Raw genomic sequence first — 24,781 nt, forward strand, 5'->3', positions numbered from 1 at the left:
AAAGATCAACCAAGGAAGTTGAAATTTGAGCTTGAAAAATGAAGAGAAAAATTCAGAATTCCTTTAATAGAGGGTTGGGGAATCAGTTGTGCAGAGCTTCAGGCGCCTTTAGGTTAGTTTTCAAATGAAGCAAGCATGTCTATTTATAGCCAAGGTTGATGCAATGTGTGGGAAACTCGTGTGTGCATGAACTTGGGTCCTCCATGCATGGGCCTGTACAGGCGCATGTGAGGCCCAAAATCCATTGCAAATGCAAGCTGAAATGATTATGAGATGGTTTGGACGTGCAGACTGCAATGTATTAGCTTGTGCACAAAGATTTAACATGGTTTCCATAAATGATCACAAAACTTCACCTCTTCGAAAATATCATTTGGAAAATTGAAACATAAGCATGTGGGTAATGGTTGGAAAGGTCTTGACATAAGGAACAAATGTTATGTTGATCAAAAGTTCATTTGGAGTGTGGAAAATATTGAAAACTGGCCATGAAGTTCAATGTACAAAACATGTATTTGAGAAATTTGCCAAAATGGACCAACTTCAAGCCCTTCTGTTTCAATGATGAAAGTCTCAAATGACAAAACCTTCAACATAAAAGTTGTATATATTTTCAAGACAATCAATTTGGACTTAAATTTTGCATCATTTGGATTTATGATAAGAAAGTTATGGGCACTTGAAATTGGACTTTTTCACATTTCAATGACTTTGGTCCTAAGTGACCTATAATGTTTTGTATTATCACATGTGTTTATTTTAGGATTATTAAATTTTGTCCAACATAAAATTTGAAGTAGACATATTAAGATTTCCAATTCACTTGGTCTCACCTAAAAATCATAAAAAAATGAAGGAGTTAGGTCCTTGGGAAGTTGACCCAAAATTAGGGTTTCAGTCAAAATGACTTATAATGTTTTAAAATGAATGATGACCTTCCAAGCTTAAAATGATTTTTTGATGAACATTAAAGTTGTTCATATGGTTCTTAAGAACATTGTTTCTCTTGGGGTCATCATCATTTGACAAACACATCAAAAGTTAGGTCTCAGTGGATTTCAAAACAGTCAGATGATTTGACTGATCAACTTCTCAAAGCCAAACTTCAAATCTTGATGAATTAATGATTGAGGATAATCACATAAGCGCATATATGCATAAAATGATGAATGAAATAACTTCCCTTGATTGTATTTGATCATAGGTTGAGGTTGCCTCATGAGCAAGGCACAGTCAATGTACAGTTGAACTAGGGTTTCCTTGGGAAACAATCCTCAAGCCCTTTGGTTTATCTTGATAAAATTGGAAAATTGAGATACTTGGGAGACATATATGATGATTAAGAGCTTTTTGAACCATTGTCATGCTTGCTTTCATCTTCATCTGGCCACTTCATTGAGCATAGGGGCCTCCTAGGAGCCTTGGATCACATGACTGCTTAAGCTTCAAAACAAACAAAGTTAGTGACATATTTTTGTGCTTTTGGTTAGTAAACAAAATAAGAAAAGAAATAATATACAATTCAAGCATGCTTGGTGGTATCAAACCAACTCACACAAGTCCCAACCCTAGGGTTAAGGAGCCAAGATGCTATGATCCTTGAGGCAAAGGCAATGAGCAATGATATGATGCCATGGGGGATCTTAGGGTCAAAATTAGGGTCTTACAAAATGGTATAAGAGCAGACCTATTCCAGTACGATGTGGTTCGGGACGAACCGAGCGGAAGTAGGTGGGCATATAACACCCGAGTCCGAAGAGTGTGAGGGTGGTTGTAACACCCAAGGCTGAAGAGGATGGGGAATGGTCGCCCGAATTCACATCAGAATGAGAGGATCCTAAGAGTGTGCATGTCTGCATGGTTGAAGGAAGACTTATAAGAATTGATTAGATCTACATATACCAATAAGATGCATCTTCTTTTTGGCAACCTAACAAATAATAACTACATAGTTAAGGAGGTTTGACTTAGAGTAATATTTGGATGGGTGACCTTCTAGGAAGTTTCTCGAAAAGCGTATGAGTCAGCACAAAACATTCTTAAAAGACTCGTGTTAGTTTGTGGGGACAGTCAGTAATCCTGAAAGTAGTATAGGGTGTTACAAATTCAGAGTTGACGAGAATGGTATGATGAGGTTTAGAGACAGGGTTTGTGTACCTGATGTGTCAAAGCTTAAGAAGAGTATTCTTGAGGAAGCTCACAGGGATGGTCTGAGTATACATCAATGTGCTACTAAAATTTATCAAGACTTGAAGAAAATGTTTTGGTGGCCAAGAATGAAGAAGGAAGTAGTTGAGTTCATGTATGCGTGTTTGTCTTGCCAGACGTCGACAATTGAACATTATAAGTTGTCGGGTCTGATGCAACCATTGAGTATTCCTAAGTGGAAGTGGGATAACATTTCCATTGATTTTGTGACAATTTTTCGAAGACAACAAATATATGTGATTCCATCTGGGTGATTTTAGATAGACTGACTAAATTAGCTTATTTCATACTGATTAAGATTACTTACCCTTTGCAGAAGTAGGCAGAGTTGTATATTGAGAATATTGTTAGGCTGCATGATATTTTGTCAAGTACTATGTCAGATAGGGATTTGAGGTTTACGTCGAGGTTTTGGATGAGTTTGCAAGGAGCGATGGGTATGAAGCTGAAGTTGAGTTCTTCTTAATATCCACAAACATATGGTTAAATAGAGAGAGTTATTTAGTCTCTGGAGGATTTGCTGAGAGCGTGTGTTTTGGAGCAGGGAGGTAACTGGGACAGTTACTTGTCGTTGGTTGAGTTCACCTACAACAACACTTTCCATTCTAGCATTGGGATGGCACCATTCAAGGAATTGTATGGTATAAGTTGTATGACACCTTTGTGTTGGTATGATTTTAGTAAGAGTGTTATGCTTGGACCTGAGATAGCTTAGCAAACAACTGATAAGATCAAGATGATCTAAGAGAATATGAAAGCTTCGCAGATCCGTCAGAAAAGCTATCATGAAAAGAGGAGGAAGACACTTGAGTTCCAAGAGGGAGATCATGTGTTCCTGAAAGTTACTCTGGTAATCGGTGTTAGTCGTGTGTTGAAGTCTAACAAACTCACATTGTGTTTCATTAGTCCATTTTAGATTCTTAAGAGAGTAGGAGAATTTGCTTACTGAGTGGTGTTGTCGCCATATCTTTCGAATCTTCATGAGGTATTTCATGTGTCTCAACTGAGGAAATACATTCCTGATCCGTCTCATGTGATCCAGTTGGATGATGTTCAAGTTAGAGAGAACTTGGTAGTGGAGACTTTGACGTTGAGAATTGAGGATCGTGAAGTGAAGAGCTTGTGAGGCAAGGATATTGCTTCAGTGAAAGTTTCTTAGGGAGGTCCTGCTGGTGGCAGTGTAACGTGGGAGCTCGAGAGTAGGACGAGAGAGTCTTATTTAGAGCTTTTCTCGCTAGGTAATTTTTTAGGGCGAAAATTCTTTTAAGTGGAAAGAGTTGTAACATCCCGATTTAATTATTCTCTTATTTTATTATTTATTTAATTTAATTGAGTATTTTTAATTAAATAATATTTATTTTGTGATTATGTGACATGTTTGGTCGGTGACGATATTTGTGGTGTTGTGTGTTAATTATGTGGATTAGTGGGAATTAATTAATAATTTAATTAGAATTTGATGAGAAACTTAGGTTATTATTAGGATTTGAAGAGTTTAGTGGTGAGTGGGGGGAAACTGAATTTGAGTTGGGAAAAATGCAATTTAGAGTATTAAAATAAAATAGTATATATTTTTAAGTTAGACCAAAAACTAGGTTTTAGAGCTATTTTTCATCAGTATGTAGAAACAGGGAAAAAGAGAAAAAAACTTTGAGGAATGAGTGTTAGGGCTTAAGAGAAAGAATCAATTGAGGTTGCCTTGGTGAATTTTTCTAGAGTTACAAGGTAAGGGGGTGATTCTTCATCTATGGGTGCTTAATTCATGAAAGGGTAGAGAGAGATTTCTCTTCCAATAGGAATTTCTCTATTTATGTGATTGTGGGTTGTGATGAAATATATGTTTTTAATTCTATTTTATAACATGTTATGATTGCAATCTCGTGTACTGTATGTGTTGTGATTGTTGCATATGTTGTTGTTCATAAACATGGGTTTGACATGGAGATTGGGGTTTTTAAAACAAAGGAAAATTCTGGATTTTGGGTTAAATCATGGAAATCACAGGTTATATTAATAGGAATTAACATGCTATTGCGTTATAATCATGTAGGTATTGTTTCTAGATTTTTTAAAGGTGATTTTGAGTGGTTTGGAATGGATTTCATAGGTTTTTCCATATCATAACGTATTTTTGTTTCTGTTACCTGGGTGACGGGCGTCACCCATATGACCTCCAAGGTGTCATGCTCTATGAGACCACTAACGGACGTCATCCAAATGACTGGGAGGTTGTCATAGACTCTAAGTATGTGCAGTCTTGCCAAGTCATCACAATGTGACGTGTTGGTTTCTGGGAAGGATGACGGGTGTCATCCCTATGATGGGTTACCCGTCATCGAGTTTGAATACCGATTCTGACTTGCCGATGTTTGGATATGAGGGTGGTTAGTCGGGAGATCAGTGAGGGGTTGTTGTTTGGTGTTTTGTGATGAATTGATTAATTAATTTATATAATTAATCGAGTAACATTATGCATACATGTGAGTTATGTGTAATTTGTGAATATTGTGATAATGTGAAATTATGATGTGATGTTGATTGTGTTGATGAGATGTGTATGAGTGATTACTAATGCATCAAGAATATATATATATATATATATATATATATATATATGTTTTTATTATAGTCGGAGTGGGATTGTTTTCATCTGTTATTATCGAGAAATTATGTATAGTCAGAGAAGGGTTATATTGCATTTTGTGTGACATTCATCATATGTGTCAATGTTATGAAAGAGGCATGTTCGCTAATTCAAGATTGGGACTGGTGACTTGTCCCAAGCTTTAAGTGGGGGCTTGGAGCTCAGAATTGGGGTTTGGGGTTTGCAGAGATTGGCACTCAATTCGTATGAAGAACCAAATGTTGAGTCGATACTGCATGCATATAAAGTTGATTTGTGAGTCCAGTTCAGAGTGGGGACTGTGACGAGCATGAGCCGAGTCATTTGTTGCATTATTTTGAATGAATGTGATTGAATGATTGTGTTGTGTTTGAGATGTGAATACATGGTGTTGTTGTGTTTTTTGAGTATGTGGATGATTGTGTATATATGTGAACCTATCTTAAATGTTTATGCACCATTTATTATTTGAATGTATTCTCACACCATTGTTATGTTATTGCGTTTGTGCTCCTCTAGAGTACAGATAATTAGGTACCTGAGTAGGAGCTTGAGCTTGAGGACGATATTGTGCTTCTTTAGTTACTTATCGTTCGGGTCTATAGTTGGAGTCACTATGATATGTAACACGAGGGGATTGGGTTGTCCTATATTTGTTTATGTTGCATACCTTTCTGTTTGATTTTATTATACGATGAACCATTTTTTCAATCTAATAATGTTGTTGAGGCTTTTATGCCAAATGATTTTTGTAATTTCACTGCCTATTAAATGATTTATGTTTCCTTATTATATGGTTCATATTGGTTTAACGGTTGTGAGTAGAATCCTACTTGGTGTATTTTCATGTTTTCTTTACGTTCTATTTAATTAACTGTTGAGTCAGGAAGTAGGGTGTTACAGAAAGCACTAATAGTTCCAACTGTGATTACTCAAGACAATATGGCCAGGGTTTAAGCTAGTAGTCTTAAGGATAAACCTATGGACAAGAACTACAATAATACAAATATTGTGCATGAACCTCAATGTACAACAAATAGGGAAGATTTAACATTGAATGATGAGTCTAATGACTCTCTAGACTTGAATTTTGCATATGCAACTCAACAAGTAATTGAGGAATTTGTGCTTAAAGGTAACATGATTCATGGTGAAATATCAAAGGACATGGCCTCTTTGAATTCCTCATGGGCTAACATGACACAGTCTATGGCAAAATAATGTGTAATTGAGGCTAATAGAACTCAGACGGTAGTTTAACGTGTACAAGATGCTGATGGATTTTATCAAGTGAAATCAAAATGCAAGGAGGAAACCACAAAAGAGCAATTCGGCACCTAGAAGCAACTATAACATCAAGTCAATGTATGGTAATGTCACACCCTCACCATGAATTGCATTTTTTGGAAAACAATAGGCATTGCCAACTATCACTTAAAAGTGGCTTTAAAAGGTCGATTCTTAATCATGAACATCATTTTGTTTTTATTGATGAGCCTTGGATGGAATTCGATAGGTTTTCTCAAAATTAGCTTAGAAGGCTAAATCTAAATCTTTTTGTAGTAAATAATAGAAGTAATCTTAACCCTAACCTCTAGTGCTTATATGACAAAAACATTGACCCAAGTGTAGTAGATATAGATGATCTACAAATATCTTTTACTTTTAGTGCGGATGAAATAAGTATGGGTATGTCTGTTGTGTATGCCTCTACTTGTTACCTTGCTAAGAGACTACTTTGGCGTAAGTTGTGGGATATGCTAAATAATCATAAGTTTCCATGGTGCTCCACTAGAGATTTTAATACCATTTTGAGAACTCAATATTATTGTGGCTCTCACATGCCTGATAGATGCCCCATGAATGACTTTTCTAGATGAGCTGATACTAGTCATCTTCTCCATTTACAAACCTCTGGTGCTAGGTTCATTTGCTCTAATGGAAGAAGGGGTTCGCTCAAAATAGCTTCTCAAAATCCTTAAAATTAACCTAAAATCTTGGATAAAGAATACTTTTGGAAATGCTCAATATAATGTAAAACATACTGAAAATGAGCTTCTCAAAATCTGAGGTAATTTCCAATTTGTCCACACTTATATGCTTACTAATTAATAAATGTTAGCTCATAAAAAGTTAAATTTTGCTCTAAATATAGAAGAGATATTTTGGAAGGAGAAATCTAGGGTTAAATAGAACACTAAAGGTGACCCAAATACCAGGTTCTTCCCCAGACTTACAAATATTAAGAATACAACAAAGTTGATTCACTCCCTAAAAGTAGAGAACTTTATTATTATTAACCAAGATCTACGGTAATTTGTAATTGATAAATGATAGTTTTACACTGAGTTTGACATTTTCACCGTATAATCATACGGTAGTGTATACTTTTTTATTTTATATATTATTTTTATGGGAATTGGAAATTGTGCCAATGGAAAGTAAAGCATAAAAGCTACGATGTATGGTTACGGTGTCATAATTGCAATGTCAATATAGCATTCCTCTGTGTAATTCTATCTCTTTTAATAGTTTAATGTGATTGTTTTATCTAGGACTTTTGTTCCTTTTTACTTCCATTTCTTTATTATCTATATGTTTATAGAGTTTTAAAGGTTTCAAGTTATGATTATGTGAAAAAGGAGCTAAGTCGGAAAGATGCATGAAGCTACCACGAAATTTAGGCAAGAAAGAAGAGAAATTGACATGAATCATTGGCCATTACATTTGTAATAGGCATTACGGAGATAATGGAAATTAAAATTATAATGACCCTAGAGATTTTGGAGATCTTGACTTTCTATTTTAGAATGAGTGACAAGATGTAGTGGCCATTATGACCGGTCTGTGATGGGCATTTACGACCATAATAGCCCCAGTGACCAACGGGAACCTGTTAGCTTGAAAATTTGAGTTTAGCATTTCGACATGAAGGTGTGATATAAAGGTACGAAAAATGCTAAATGTAAAAGGGCCAAGCTATGTTTTCGACATATTAATTGTTTTGACATATGTGATGAATCTGACCCACCTCTCAAGGGTGATGAATTCGACTTGCCTATAAGGTGTTTTAGGACTTAGCATATTCTTTAATCCAAGGATTGGACGACTTAGAAGCATTTTCGACACTAGACCATAAGATTAGACAGGAAACTCTTTGACAGAGGGAGTTAAAGGATTTGAAGATAGTTTTGACAATGGTAGCAGTTTAAGGCAGTTTAAAAAAATAGAGACGCACGGAAACACAACAGAAGACAGAAACCCATGTAGAAAGATACATTTTGAATCCCGGAGAAATAGTCGTTGTTGAGGGTCGTTAATGTGCATAGTATATAAGTAGATGTTGTCTTTAGGATGAGGGATCATGTTTTCATTCTATTATACTTAGAATTCACATATATTAGTCATTGTGATCAGAATTCCTGAGAAATGTATGAATCAAACACTTTTTTATCCAATTATTTTGTTGTTTTCTTTATTTACTTTATTCCTTTTTGAGCAATTCAGTAATTACTTCTTTACATTCTTATTCAATTTCCATAGATTCAAAAATAGAACCTTTTAGCATGAATATATTTCTCTAACATCTCGCACAAAATTTCCTTAGGATTTTTTCAAGTTTAATCCTTTAAGTGAACTAAAACTTGTAATTTGTTTACTAAAAACACTAGTAAACAAATTGGCACGCCCAGTGGGACACTTTATGCGAAATTTAAACTTTTGCAAGGAATATATTGTGCTTTTATACTTGTTTTTGTCCTTCACATCTAAATGTTTTCATATGTTAAGCATTTATGCATTTGAGGAATAGCATGACTAGACCATCAAGAAGTTCACCCCCTCAAGGAGTTTCTCTTTCCCGGAATAAAGCTCCAAATATAGAAGAATAACCAATCAAAATGACAGTTGGTGGTATAGGCACTTCAACAATTATTGGAGTATCTGCTCCCATTTTTAGTCTGATATTGGGTTTGACTGCAACATCAGAAATGGTGATACCACCACCAACTAGTTTTCTTGCTAATCCCATGGTTACACAAACCATTGTAGGAGGTTATAGGCCTCCATTTATGCCAAATTTTACATTTCCCCCTAGAGGTAGAGAGTATCCATATGACATGCAAACTGCAATGATGGCAGACATACAGACTAACGCGTCGATGTATGCAGACAATGCAATGACAATTGCATCTCCTTTTCATTCGTACATGGCATCAGGGTCAACTTTTAATAGTCATGGTCAAATGGGTCAATCTCATGGAGGATTAGGATACACCCCTCAGGTTATGCCACCTCTGACCAATAATTCTCTTTTGGTTATAAAGCAACAAATGGACGATAGTAACCATGACATGGTTAATATGCTTACTCAACAAATTGGTACAGTTTCAATTCTTTGATCCAAATACCAATCATAGTTACTAGTAGTTAGCACACTAAATGAGTTGAATTATTGACTTCTTTGGTGTTCCTCCAGTACCAATTCATCCAGTTCCTAATAACCAAGTGCAACAACAAGTCGCACCCCAACCAGCCGAACAAGTTATACCTAGGGTAGTTGAAGATGTGGTATTGGTACATAGGAACGAATATGCAGATAACGTAGTTGGGAGAGTCCAACAAAATATCTTTTAGGGGTAAAGTAATATAGCCAACATGGTTGAACAAATCATAACCCAAAATGGTCTCAACATAGGTATTCATAGGCTAGATTTCGTGTTTCCATTATCTGAATATGTCTTGCAAACTGAACTTCCTAGGGGCTGGAAAATTCCCAAGTTTGCCAAATTTGCAGGCGACACTAGTGAATCTACCGTCAAACACATTGCTAGACACCAGACAGAAGTTGGTGATCTGGATAATAACAAAAACCTAAAGTTGAAATACTTTCCCAACTCTTTAACTAAGAATTTTTTTACATGGTTCACCATTCTTACCCCAAGATCTATACATCATTTGAATCAGCCAGAGAGAGTGTTCCATGAATAATTTTACATGGGTCGATAAAAGATTAGTCTGAAAGAAATAGCCACTGTGAAACGAAAATCGTCAATCAAACATGAGGGAAACAGTCTCATAAATCTCAGAAAAACAAAACAAAAATCAAGATGAATCTCGTCTCAGTGTTACATATCAAAGCGACATCGCAGAACTAAATGAAACTCAGAAAAGTAAATAAAGAAGAATGCTATATGTTTCATTCTCCAACTCATAACTATTGTCCGCTACCTGTATCTACAACATATGCATAACGAGCCACACAACAATAGAAATGGGATGAGAATAACTTTCCAGAAGTTATTGGTGTATTAGTCAGCAAGGATAGCATACATAGTAATAACATTACAATGCGCAAACAAAAACAACAACAACAAATCATAATGCAAATGTATGGATGCAATGTACTCCTCCTCCAAAAAAAATGTATGTGGTGCCAAAAGTTTAGATGTCCGAATTATTTTATAAAATTATCCACGTCTCCAACTCCTCTCTGGAAAATATTCTCTATGAACAAGGAGATCGTCATTGGCTCTCTCTGAGCACTGGACCTCGTCGGACCGAAGTCCTATCTAACTCGAATATATATGAATGCATGAATATACAATGTCAATCACAACTCATAATCAATCAACAAATGACATCTCATATATCGCAATAAAATTATCTCTGAACAAAGTCCTCTCTGGACAAAGTTCTCTATGAACCACAATTAACCAACATAAGGAAAATACTGTAATTCTCTTTGAATTACACAACTCAGCAATATAATTAAATATCAAAAATTATATTAAAATGACAGTAAAATTAGATTATTACTCAGCAACTCAAAACACACAACAACTCAATTTTCCTCATAAACTCATTAAATTACTCAAACACACATCGACATAGCAATAATTATATTTCATACTCGCAACTCATCAAAAGGGTAACAATCCTTAATAGTTATATTTCAGTTTTTTTCTGAAATTTGATTTTTTATTTTATTGATTTTCTGGCAAAAATATTATTTTTCGGTGAAAAAGTGATTTTCGGAAAGAAAGGAAAAAAGGTCATCTTTCAATAAAAAGTGGTTTTTTTTAAAAGGTCATTTGGGATTTGACCAACAACCACTCAGAAGAAAATATCCATTATACAGCACATACAATCTTATTATCAACAAAAATCTCCAAAGGGGCACGCACATCCACATATCAATAACAACAATATCAGTAATATCGACAAAATAACTCAATCCAATGTAATATAATCAAATTGTTAATTTTAAAAGGGTTTGGGATAAACCATTTTGGCCACAAATATACGCTCAAAGTAAAACATAGAATAGGGAAGGAAAAGACATGAGGGTTATGACCCCTCGCCATCCGTCTGCCTAAACACCTAACATGTAAAGAATTCCCCCTACCTCGAAGTTTGAAGGTTGAAGGATTCGTCCCATTTTTTTCACGATCGCTCTAAGCTCGGCTCTATCTCCCGAATTCATGATCTGCCTCTTTTTTTCAATTTCCATTTTTTACACGTATGTACGAAAGTCTCTTACGTTAACTATTTATTTAACCCTAAAAGTCTCAATTGACTCTCCCACCCTTCTAAATTACTCACACCCCATAATATTTAATTATTTAAAATAATCTAGTATTTTATTAAATAAAATCCCAATAATATTTATTTTATAAACAAGTCTAATTTCGAATGCTCTAATATAATCGTTTTATTTTAATTTAAGTAATTTTCTAATTATCTCTAAATAACTCACATATCTAATTATTTCTATCTTTCTATCCACTCTAAAATACTTCTATTTTTCTATTATTAATTAAATTACCAAAATTCCTCTAATTCCCACAAAAAAACACCTGAATCATTCAATAAACTAGCATATAAAAATAAGAATAATTCAAGCAAGACACATATTCACTCAATTAAATAAAAAAATAATTAACTAAAGTCGTGGTGTTACAAGCGCCTTCAAATGATCCCTTATAGCCTTCATTTGCCTTTTGTGTCACCCTGCCTTCACGGGTATACTTGCCCAAGTTGGACACCCCGAACTGCATTATATCCAAGGTCTCAACACACTTTTTCCTCAGTACTTTGTCCACTAAAAATCACCTCACCAGTTGGGCCTTTAACATAGTGGACAATTGGGTATGAGATAAAGCATGAAACACTTGACAATCGTCTGGAAAGTTCCTGGGAACAAAAAAGAAATGATCGGCAAATGTCACAACATCAAAGGCAGAGCCGTTCCACAAAGAGGGCTTTGAGGGTTGTTGGCGTCTACCAACCTCTTTGTCCCTATTCCTTGGGTCGCGTCCGGGGTGGGAGAATTTGTTCCCCGCCTGGAGGAAGTAACGGAACGGATCTTCGCTGCTCATGAGGTTTCACCTCGTATCGCTCCCTGAATAGTGTAAGAGCCATGAGAAAAAAATCGTATCGCCAGCTGATCAACCATTTACATCTTTACCAGGCGCTCTTGTTTTTCATCGAGAGGTACCACCTCCTTTTACTTACACATAACAAGTCGTTAGAACACGCTCATACAAAGAAAACGGCAATAAAAATATACACATTTTTTCTTACCTACGTATTCTTTTACTCTGTTGTCGTCTTCACTGTCGTCGTCTTCACTGTCCCGAGCAATGAGGATGATGCACTCTAGGGGACGGAAGCACTCCAGAGTATGGATCACCTTGCGATCCAGGGGAGGGAGGACGTGTGATTCCACCCTCGCAATGGCCTTAGGGTCAGGGGTCCAGGAAAAAGGGAACAAAGGCTTACCTCCCGCTCCCACCATTGACTCTGGAGATATAGTCGGTCAACAATCCCCCTTAAAAAGAGGGAGCGGACATGACCACGTCGAAGGATCCATAAACCCTACTACTTCATCCCTCAAAGTGATAAGGGATCAAGTCATATTCGCTCAATATCACTCAATACTACTCAGCGAGCTCTTCGCTCCTAGTCGTCCTAACACAGATTATCTAACCACCTGCATGCAACCTAGCAAAGTCAGTCACTAACCGTATATGACTACTCGCAACTGTAAGTTAACCATAACCTTCTCCGTATAATATACCTATTATGACATCTAAGCCTCCCTACCCTTATATAGAGGGAAAACACACACACTATTTTTTTTAGATAATACAGTATATTAGAACAAGTGTATCAAAATTCTTATATTTCATGGGGTTGATTATGCATTGATCCTCTTTATTTTGTTTTATTTTGTTTTAAGACACGGGTGTTAGGATCTTGTAGAATCTTTTATAGTCCTAGATGACCCTAATACCGAGAGATTTGTGATTTTAATAAGACTCCACTAAGATATTATTATCTCATCCCATATTTTTTATCTTTTCAGATGATTAGTTCCGAGAGAAAAAAGAATGCAAGAAAACTTTCCTTTTTATTTTGATTTTTATTAGGCGTTCTTAGTATTTTATGTTTTGGACATGTGGTTTATGTGCACACATTTAATGTAGCTTATGTAGATTCATGCACTTATATCAATTATATGCTACTTTGATGTATTAGTACCACCTTAATTAATATCGCAGTTATGATATTCTAAATGCTATATGCTTGGGGTTTTACAGTTGTCATCAATGTTCACATGCTCGACAAATCATGCTGCAACCTTGAAGTCTTGTTGTCACTGGTTTCCTTCGAAGTTCTCACAAAATAGATCATGTCGACCTCACTAATCTTCATAGAAGATCTCTTCAATAATGTGATTTTTTCGTCTATGTTGTAACATAGAAACAGTTTATATTATCAAATATGACAATATAATATTTTATACTTCTCATACAATCATACCTGGTCTTGGATGATTTAGCCTGATAGATAGGACAAGAAGCTCAATTCAAGACTTTTGTTAATAATCTTATATTCGCCAAGGAGGAAGCATGACTATTGTGTCACTCTACAACACATAGAATTACAATTCCAGTGGCATGGAGGCATGAGGGAAAAAGGAAAAATAAATTAGAATTGGCCGTATAGACAAAAACAAGAGGTTGGATAAAGCTGTACTCTGCCCATGTTGGAATCTCTGGAAGACGTAGCCATTCAAACTTTAATGCCCATTTTTACCAGGTTGACTCCCAAGCTCCTGCAGAGAAAGACCTGTAATAACTGAAAGGTCCATTTCTTTTTACCTGCTTCATTTGTGTGTCAAGGTAAACAAGTGATGCTGATCCATTGTTAGCACAGAAACCTTTGGTATCAGTGGCTCTCTGGTAACCTGCAATAATAAATGCGAGACAAAAAAACAAAGTTATAAACAAAAGATATTAATTTTTTGTTTTCTAGTCTGAGAAATCATATTTTTCTGTTTTAGCTAGCCATGCCAGTAAAGAGAAGGCATTAGAAGCAGCAAATGTTGGACATTACCTCCATGGAAATTCGCTTGTATCTATTCCAGCTTGGTGAAGCTCGTCAACGTACTGCAATGCCTCCCTGCACTCTTCTCGGTCATCGAAGAAATCTCTTTTTTCACCTTCCATTTGATATGTTTCATGGCCTTTACCAGCAATCACCTGCACCATGCATATAAAAGTGTACCCTTGTTCACAAATCACAATCCACAAATTAACTATTCATTCTTGCTTATTATCATTTTGCTGCATTGTTCTGAAATGGCTAACTAAAAAAGATGCCTAAAAGAAGAGAGAAAATCGTTTAACTCCATTTGTAATGTGATAGAAACTGGTACCAAAATACAAATTAATGGTAGAAACTGACTTTTATTTATGGCAGAATTATAACAGACACATAATTACAAACACTATAGAGAATAGATGATACACACATAAACTAATCCAAGAAATTTGAGAGTCTTGGTCTCTCCTTCCAAGAATTGAGAGCTTGATCTCTCCCTCCAAGAATTGAGAGCTTGATCTCTCCCTCCAAGAATTAGAGAGCTTGGTCTCTCCCACCCAAAACCATTCAATAACTACACCATAATCTGTTTCTCCTATCATTTCCCTATTTATTCCTAAAATTAAATAATATAACTACCATAATAACTTCTCATAACTTCCTATAACTGCAAGTCTAACATAATGGCTTCAGGATTTTATATTTTCAAACAGACACTCTAAAACTTAGAAGACATTTCCAAGAGTAGACTAACCGTCAACTGAAGTTTTCTCAGACTCAATAAACACAGATCATAAAGTAATGAGTTTGGCCATTCACTAAGAGGATGCTGTTGGATCAAAATTTGAAAAGGATTAGCTAAAACTTTATTAGGAAGGATGGCTACTTAAATGAGACAAAGATTATGACCCAACATTTGAGGGGTACAGAGAAGCCAGTGACTTCATAGGATCACTAAAATGCATGCACGAAACTGAAGTTGGTGGAGAATTCACCCACGTGAATAGGAATTATAATTGTGGATCATGACCAATAGTTATTCTATGTTTGTTCAACGCATTTAAATTTAAGTTTCTTCTAAATTTGTCTCTCAACCAGCATCTTTGAATATAGTCGTTTGTTTCCTCTGAAACCTCTTCTGGGAAATCTCCTTAGTTGAAATACCACTTTGATCCACATCTTAGTGTTCAATTTTTCCAGATACGATACCGATATGTTTTCAATTAAGCTACTTCTGCATCATGTTAACTAAAGCTCAATTGCATATTATATAAGATGCAATGTAGAAAGATTTAAAACTTACAACAACATCACCCTCCTCCCCCATTGCAACTGAAGCTCGCACAGCTACACTTCTAATGTCATGGAGAAAAAGCCTATGACCATTCGGAAGAGGAGGATAGTAGTCATTTTCTCCATATTTCAGGTACTCTTGCATTGTCCATCCTACCCCAGCCAACATATCATCCAAAATATCCACTGGATAAAAAGTAAAAAGTATACCATAATCAAGATTCACAAACCTTGCTAGTTAAACATTTTATGAAATTTGGGAGTAAGCATGCAAATATATTCGTATATTGCTATGCACAAGGTTAGCATCTTATATAATATAGCTTATATTCCAATGTGAAAATACATACATGGATCTTCAGTCTTGGGATTGTCCGATGTTAGCATGGTCACTTCACTTTTATCTGTTGCTATCTTTGTCAGCAAGGGTCTCTTCCCCCTTTCATCCTCGCCACAAGAACCAATCACTTCAAAAGAAAAAAGACAGTGTGACATTTAAAATGATGAAAGTACATTCCACCCAAACAATATAAATCTTCAAAATCCAGGCATGAGAACAATTATGCAGTTTCAAGCTTTAGCAGAAAATACTTTGATTTAATTTAAACATGTCCACACAAAATAAGAAAAAAATCTCCCACGCCAATTAAGAGAAACGCAAACAAACCAGTTATAATCCTGCGAGGTTGAAGCTCTCTTACAGAATCAAGTAATCTAGACAAAGCATCAGGAGTTCGAGCATAGTCCACTATTACCCCAAATGCTTGTTCCTCATCAATTAACTCACACCTACCAGGAACTGCATCAACCTCTTCAATCCCTCTAACAATGTCCTCCAAGGGTGCCCCAACAGCAATGCCAACTGCCACAGCAGCAAGAATATTGTAAACATTGTGCCTTCCTAGTAAACCGGACGAAATTTCCAGTATTCCAGCCGGTGTATTAACCAACACCTGCGTCTCAAACAGGGAGAGTTCAAATTTAAAGGGATGAACATCTGCATTTTTATTCTGCAAAGCAAATGTCACCACAGGAACTTCAGGATTCCCCAATGAAACGAACGAAGGCGCATTCGGATCATCTATGTTAACAACTTTCCTATGCCGCTCAGGATCCACCATCCTTGAAAATAGCTTAGCATTTGAATCTCTATCCTCTTCCTCGTCATCACCAGCCATCAAATTTGTAAAAACAGCAACATCAAAATCAACCTCATCATATTTCCCCTGCGCTAATCCACGAGAAGAAGCCTCAAAAACCACAGATTCAGTTCCATTATGAAGCATCTTAGCCATCAAATTCTGAACCAAAACAGCATCCAGCGTCGCATAAGGCGAATCCAACTGATTATCCCCATGAACATAACAAGCAATAGAGTTAAACATCCCGGTGCGTAAACCCATCGCTTCGTACATACTTTTAATCAAATAGGTAGTTGTTGTTTTACCATAAGTCCCAGCTATACCAATAAGAGCCATGTTTTTAGAAGGATACTTATAAAAAGAAGCAGCCAATGTAGCAAGAACTTCATTAGTATCTTCCACAATAACCAAAGCCTTACAACCCAAAGTATCTTCAATATCAATCTCTTTACTAGCCACAACAGCAATAGCTCCTCTTTTATCAGCCTCACTCAAGAACATATGTCCATCGTTTTTACTTCCAACACAGCACACAAACAAATTACCAGAAGTTACAAGCCTAGAATCGTGTTGAATTCCACTAATTTCAACTTCTAAATTTCCGAAAACCAAAACAGGAACTACTTTGCTCTCATCTAAAAGCTCAGCCAAACTCATCTTAAACTTAGGTTCAACTATTCTAGCTTTACTACTCTTCCCTAAACTATCAAAATCTAAATCAAACGAAGAACCAGAATTAGAACCTAAATCACCATCTTCAGTGAAATCTCCCGAAGTTTCATCGGAATTCACGGCAATTCCCTTGAGTCGCTCGATTTCTTCGACATCGTCGACTTCATCGGGTTGAAGCTCTTCCTTAACGACTTCTTCAATTTCCTTTTTGGCGGGATTAGGTTTGAGAAGACCTTGTTTAACGAACTCTTTGCGTTTGAGAGCAATAGCTTTGTCGATTTCACCGAACAAATCGTCTTGAGAGGATTCAATAGAGGAAGCTTCGTCGGGAGCATCTTCGGCGTCGGCGATGGCGGCGAGGTAAGTGGCTTGGTTGTTTTTGAAATCCTCTTCTTCGCGTAGGCGAGCGCGGTCGGCTTGGAGTTGGATTTGTTGGTACTTGGAGTAGCCGTGAGCGGTGTCTTCGGCTACTTCGGGCGGGTCGTCGTCGGCTGGGTTTGGATAGAATTTGGCGTTGGGTCGGGCTGCGGCGGGAGGTCCAAGAGGAAGTAACGGAAAGGATAAGGGACGATAGAAAGGTCTAGAAGGAAATGGAAGAAGAAATTGTTTGGGTTTGATAATTGGAGGGGAGAGAAAGTGTGGAAGAGTGAGAAATGGCAAATCCATTTAAAAGAGTGGTGTGTGAAGTTGAATAATGGAATGGATTATGGAAAGTGAAGAGGAAAAGGGAGGAAGTGAGGTGAGGGGTTTGTTTGGGGTTTTAGCTGGAGTTTCTACTTACTAATATTATCCTTATCAAACAGTACATAGTAATGAATAACGACCCAAAAATCAAATTCTACATGCTTTATTGATGTTAGTTCTTGAAGAAAGGAGCTCTTCCTCATATGAAATTCAAGAAATAAAAAATAATATAATTAGAATATTTATATCACTAATAATGAATTTGATCTCAAAATTTCAAATTAAAATTTAAGAGAGAGAAATTCTTGCATGGAAGACATTTTTATTTGTTGGAAAAAAACAAAAAATATATATAAAAAAAACATGATAACAACACACGAGATTATCAGGAAAATTTCAAAACTGGAAGAAAAAAATCACGACAATGGTCAAATGATCATCAAAGAATAACACTATGTGAAAATTATTATAACACATAGATTATCCCTAATCAACATACAAGTTTAAAATGTTTTTGACTGGTACATCTTGGAATGAGGAACTTGAATTCTATATATAGTCTTGGAATCTCTCTTTTTTCACAAAACTAAGCGATAGGAGACTTCTTCAACATGTATATTTTCAACCAACCCCAATAATTTTCATCTTGATTAAAAATAATACATAAGTTTTCATTGTCTTCACCGACAATCATACTCCATCATAAAGAGTATAGTCACTTGAAGCTACATCACTTCAAGAATTTTCACATTGTCTTCACCGACAATCATACTTTTAAAAACTATCATTCTCCACATAAAGAAGAGTATACTTCACTTGATGTTAAACCACTTCAAGAATTTTCACATGTCGAAAATCAGGTTGAAACTTTATGGTGCAACTTGCATGTTGGTCGGAAGCTCTTCAACCATCAACATAATCTCACAACACACTTTGCATTAATATCCATGTGTTAATCCTCTAGCAATAACTCTTCCTTTTCCATGACAGCGAAAATGTCACGAGGACACACTTCTCAATTTTCAGAGAAGGCCATCCTCTCTCACAGCGAGAGACATTGCTACCATTTAACTCAAAGCCCTTCTCTGATACTGCCCCATCAGGACACTTATATTTTATATGTCCAAGCTTTCCACATTTCCAACATCTCGCACACGTTTCATTGTTTTTCTTCATATACGATCTTCCTCTAGCAACCAGCACTGAGTTTGATGAAGTATTCTCCTCACCCTGCAATCTTCTTTCTTCAGAAATAATCTTACTAGCAACTTCTTCAAAGCTCAAAGTTTCCTTCCCATATATTAAAACAGGTTTAATATGCTCATAGGAAGATGAAAGAGACCAATGAGTCTCAAAATTTTATCTTCATCATCAATCTTGACTATAGTATTTCTAATTCAGAAATAATACAATTTAGAACACTTAGATAATCAGATACTTTGGTATGCTCATCCATACGCAAACTATGAAACTGCTTTTTCAACAATAAACATTTTGATATACCTTTTTCTTGATATATCCCTTCAAGTTTCTGCCAAAGCTCTTTTCCTGACAACGTACCAAGAACATTCGCAAGAATATTTTACATGCGAATTATACTCGAAGCTCTCAAATCGAGTTTCTCCCACTTCTCATTGTCCATGTTGAAAATGTTTCCTTTCAACGTCTTGTGTAATTCTAATTGTATCAAAACATCTTTGACTTGAATTTTCCACAAGGCAAAATTAATTCTTCCATCTAAGTTCTCTAAGTCAATCTTCATTGCAATTGAAAAACTTGACATTTCAACCAAAACCTTCCTGCAGCAAAACAAAAAAAATTCAACCAACACAGAGTATAAATTTTTTTTTGATGTGGAAGATCAGCCAAAACTGCAACAACAGAGCATACTACAAAATTTATATCCCACCTGTCATACTCCAAAATTTGTCTTCCCTTTTTCCTTTTCATCTGACCTATGACTTGGGACTCATTCATGTGCATTTTGCATTCATAATTCACACTTTCTAACAAGTGTCATAGATTCAAGGTTTATGGTTAATGAAAATCAGGGTTTTGGCTTGAAGATTATGGTATTGCTCATCATGTGGAGAGAAACCCTAACTTCCTAAGTATTTTAGACATTGATTCTTGAAGCCTACACCATGGTATTCATCTGCACATCCAAACCCTAACTCTTAACTATGCTCTTATAGGAGCTTATGTTTGACCTTATGTGCATGTACTTGGCTTCTAAACCCTAATTGTGGGCTCATGGTTTGAGATGTTGCTTGGGAGCTTTGTGCTTGATTTGAAACTCTAATCAGGGATAGTTGGTATTCAAGTGCCTTATTTGGTTGACTTTTGGACTTGTGATTAATCAAAACCCTAGTTGTTAGATGCTTGAGGCCTTAGAGGTTGCATCTTGGTGCCCATTGCACACCAACCCCTAGCTATTGATCGGGGAGGTTTTTAAATCATGTGACTTGCATTGAGGTGTTGGAAACCTTAACCTTGTTGATTCCGTATTTCATTTGTCAATTGGAGCAACAATGATTAACATTTTTATTCATTTGACAGTTACTACTAATCACGTATTTCAGACATGCGATTTGCAATGCAATATACTTTTTTTTCAATGTGGTTGTTTTTCATTCATGTGAAAAACTACTAAAAAAATCCCAAACAAACTTAAAGTCATACTAAAAAAATCATAGTACACTAATTTCCCAAAAACTACTGGCCTAAAATTTCAGAACTACCCAAAAACATAAACAAACTTTTACCAACCATCATTCATTATATCACAAGTTAATCCTTCAAGAGTGTCTTACAATTGTAATATACAACATCTGTGGACGCGACATATAGTGAAACTGCAGCACATCACCAATCTTAAAATGTTTTGATTCAGCATACTCATACCAACCAGAGTCAAGGTATTCTCAAAATTTGGCTTGTTCTCCATGTTTGGTCTTTTGTCTTTCAAGATGTCACATTCCAAGAATCTCATAGTTTCAATGTCTACCAGGGTGAGTTTGGTCTGGTCCAATCTTAGTCCCCTCATAACAATGCCAGCTGGAAAGTGCTACATAATCAAGCAAGATTGTCAGTGTTTATATTAGAAGACAAACTATATAACAAAAATCACAGCCAATGTAAGATGAAAATATTGTGCAAGACATGTTGTGCTAAGAGATCACCAAGACATTTTTTCCACCCCTTAAGTCCTTTGCAATTCTTTTTTCCCAATACAAATCAAATTCTAGATCTCCCACATTTACGTCCTGCTGATTTGGGTTGCTCATGTCCATAGATGATTCGCTGTTAAATATCATCAATTCATTCAATCATGCAGTAGTACATCATATGATAAACAGAAACAAGATAATAACAGTATTTGTATATTATTTTTGAACTGTTAAACCTACTAGAGGAAGAAGACATTGATAATTCGATTTTGAATGGACGAGCATTATATATTTAACAAACACATTATACTATATGCTTTAAGGCTTACTTATCTATATATAATAATGGTGCTTCTGTTGTGTGTTCCTTTGGTATTAGTGAGCAAACAAAGTGACATAACAAAATGTTAGAAAACGTAGCAAAGTCACTTTACTTGAGAATATTGCAAAGATATCTGAAAAGTATGGCTTGGATAGATTAGATTCCTCATATACTCTACACACAATATGTTTTAGAGATAATATGTTGTCACTCTAATCAATCTCACAATTGAAGCAAGGAAATTATGACATTAATCTCTTTTTTTCATAGAAAATTGTTATTCTTAATAATCACACGTGTGCATTAACCCAATATTATATGTACTATAATGTCTCACTTATTCGGTTTTTGCTGTAGTTAATGTGTGCATTAAACCAGTCATAGTTTTTGCTAATGTTTTGAGTAGCATTTTGGACTTTGCTTGGATTTCGAATTTTGTTACAATGTTTGCAATTAGATCAGTAGGAAACTGACAGGGTTAATCAGTATCGCATTGTTAGATTAATGGTAACGAAATTAGGATTTTCTGAAATTAAATGAATGTCAATGATAAAATGTTATTTATTTTAAAATGAATGAATGATTCTTTTGGTCTTCACAATAAATATATAGTGTAGTTATATATCATATCAGTTCTATTTTTTATCAACGGGATGTAATGATCAAGATTATTTTCTAGCAGTATCATTGATAAGTCATGCATACAGTCTGTAATAATTCATGCATACACTACAAATAGTCAAACATCAGTAACTAAACCATATCACATGGCATATTACTACTACATCAACAATAATAAGATGTTTATGCTGATCCATACCATAACAGTTTGTACTTATAACAACTTTGAAGTTAAAATCCTCTCAAAACAGTTACTTGCATTCAAATATTTCAAATGGAACAACATAGATCAACCCTTTATTACATCAACAAACATATAATCAACCATAGGACTCATGCTAAAATATAACGCATCGCCGACTTCAAGCTTCTTCTCTTTGGAAAATTCGTACAATCTATGGCCAATACTCTTCTCATCTGAATCCCGTCGAGCTCTGTGAATAACATAGTTGTAACCTTTCCAATTTTCAATGTCGATTATCTTGATCGCATCCTGCTTTTCACCAAAACATTTCTTTGATATGTTCATTTGGATATGCTGCAAAAATGAGCAAAGCACATTTACATAACATATTTAAATACGATAAGAATAACAGTCAAGCAATTTATCATTCCAAGACACCAACCAACATATATTTCTCAGACTTATTTTCTTCCGTCACAGAATAATTCCACTTGCAATCATCGCTAACATCGCATGTTTTTTCAGACTCATTAATCCAACTCTCATTTATTAGAGCTTCAATTTTTGTATCCTGATCTTCTTCAAAATCTTTTTTTAACTTGAATACATGTTCCCTTATGTCTTCACTATTGTATCTGTAATAACATTAATAATTCAATTTAATATAATTACAAATGAAATGAAATTTAAACTATGATTCATTGTAATAAGATATTTGTAATAGAGGAATTTTCAGAAAAATGAATCTTAGTTCCAATGATAGAATAGTGGTGACATGAAAGTCATACATACCTGCTAGAAGCATACATTTCAGAGATGTTGTCAAACATATCTTCCTTTCTATAGTTCCAATGATAGAAACGTAATGACATGAATACCATAATCCTTACATTATGTAACAAAGTATAAATAGGCTTAGACATGGATTTCAGCATGGAGGCCCAATTAATGAGTTTGAGCAATACAATACCCCTTAAAAATGGTTTTATAACATACATCATATGCAATATGTATTGATATATTTATAAGTGATAACATATGTATTGTCTGTTTGCAAAACTAACTCATTTTAATTTTTTGTCTGTTAAACTTCAAATCACCAACATTATAAATGTAACATGTAAAATAAAAGTAATCAGAAATGAAACACATAATACATCTTCTATATTAAAATTATCAAGTTTAGTATCACAATACATAAATATCAATATCATTAAGGCACTAATTATAATTTGGTTCAGACATTCCAAAATTACATCAAAGTTTATATATATAAACTCAAAAACAGACCATTCACAACATGTTAGAACTCCATGCCATGATCATCATAGACTCCAAATCCGATATTACAGTTGCTCATCAACTCCTCTACAATTTTACATACACGTAAGGAGAAAAACACAACATACTCCAAACCATGGTATTGACATCACATAGGTTTTTTCTCTTTGCAAATTCATACCATCCTAAAGACATGCACTTTTCATAGGCGCTTGGTTCATTCTTCCTTTTTGCAGTGTGGACTCGACATTTGAATATTTTGGTTTCTTTTACATCAACAAATTCGATCTCAGTTTGATTTTTTCTAAGACATGTTTTTGCTATTGTTCTTGGAAAATGATGCATAGATATCAATTTCACAACATTTCAAGTTATAAACCCTTTGAAATATAACACAATAGATCAAACTCAAATATGTGTTTACCATAACATTAGCTGCGCTGGTTTTTGCATTTCCTATGTGGCTCTTCCAGGAATATTATTTAGCTCCCATGACTAATTCTCCAGTAACTTGATTTGAGACCCGCACGTTCGCTACAGATTTTTGTTTACCTTTCTTATCCATAAATTTACCAACATATTTCTTCTTGCCAATATGTTTTTTCTTTGCAACACACTTTTCAATATGCGTAATGTTCTCCTTCGTAAATATATTAACATCTGCAGTATCAAGAACTTCTTCCTTAATATACTGAATAACAACTTTTCCATTGTTTGTGGGTTATTTTACAGCAGCAACAACATTGGTAACTTGAGCGTTATTCACAGTTTTTATAGAAGGGATATTACCAGTACAACATTTCTTCGCACACTTCTTTCTTTTAACTGAACATTCACCAATCTCAGACATCATACCCCAAATGATCTCCATTGCAGTTTCGTTGCTGAAATTCAAAAATTATAAATGATGTCAGCAATGTAATCTTAATACCAAATTACAAATTCAAATATATATAATCTTTATAGATAAACATATATAATCAGGAATTATAATATCTACAATCAGCATATATAATCAGCACGAATAATCTCTACAACTTCTGGAAATTTTTACATCAATTACCATCATCCATAATCACATTCTATCATCAACATCTATTGTCAACATCTAAAACATATACAAATTCTTATAAGTATAACTCTATTTAAGATGTAATCAACTAATTTATTGAGTAAAAAAATTGAAACTCT

At 35.1% G+C, this 24,781-nt stretch overlaps 1 protein-coding gene across 1 annotated transcript; it reads right to left on the reverse strand.

The window, feature by feature from the left end:
* Positions 1 to 13,692: 13,692 nt before the first annotated feature.
* LOC127105557 (UDP-N-acetylmuramoyl-L-alanyl-D-glutamate--2,6-diaminopimelate ligase MurE homolog, chloroplastic) lies at positions 13,693 to 18,155 on the reverse strand. The gene is made up of 5 exons (XM_051042741.1): positions 16,182 to 18,155; positions 15,865 to 15,981; positions 15,525 to 15,700; positions 14,234 to 14,379; positions 13,693 to 14,084 (listed from the first exon to the last, which is right to left on the reverse strand). Exons 1-5 carry the CDS (start codon positions 17,992 to 17,994, stop codon positions 14,066 to 14,068), a joined length of 2,271 nt encoding a protein of 756 aa, XP_050898698.1. The 5' UTR covers positions 17,995 to 18,155; the 3' UTR covers positions 13,693 to 14,065.
* Positions 18,156 to 24,781: the final 6,626 nt, after the last annotated feature.

This window comes from Lathyrus oleraceus, chromosome 7 (genome assembly GCF_024323335.1).
Source record: "Lathyrus oleraceus cultivar Zhongwan6 chromosome 7, CAAS_Psat_ZW6_1.0, whole genome shotgun sequence".
In the NCBI taxonomy this organism is placed as follows: domain Eukaryota; kingdom Viridiplantae; phylum Streptophyta; class Magnoliopsida; order Fabales; family Fabaceae; genus Lathyrus; species Lathyrus oleraceus.

Coding starts and splice junctions, on each gene's coding strand:
- LOC127105557 (XM_051042741.1), bottom strand. CDS start 17,994: ATGGATTTGCCATTTCTCACTCTTCCACACTTTCTCTCCCCTCCAATT. Junction 15,701..15,864: donor TCCCAAGACTGAAGATCCAT/GTATGTATTTTC, acceptor CTTTTTATCCAG/TGGATATTTTGGATGATATG. Junction 14,380..15,524: donor GGGAGGAGGGTGATGTTGTT/GTAAGTTTTAAA, acceptor TGCATGGTGCAG/GTGATTGCTGGTAAAGGCCA.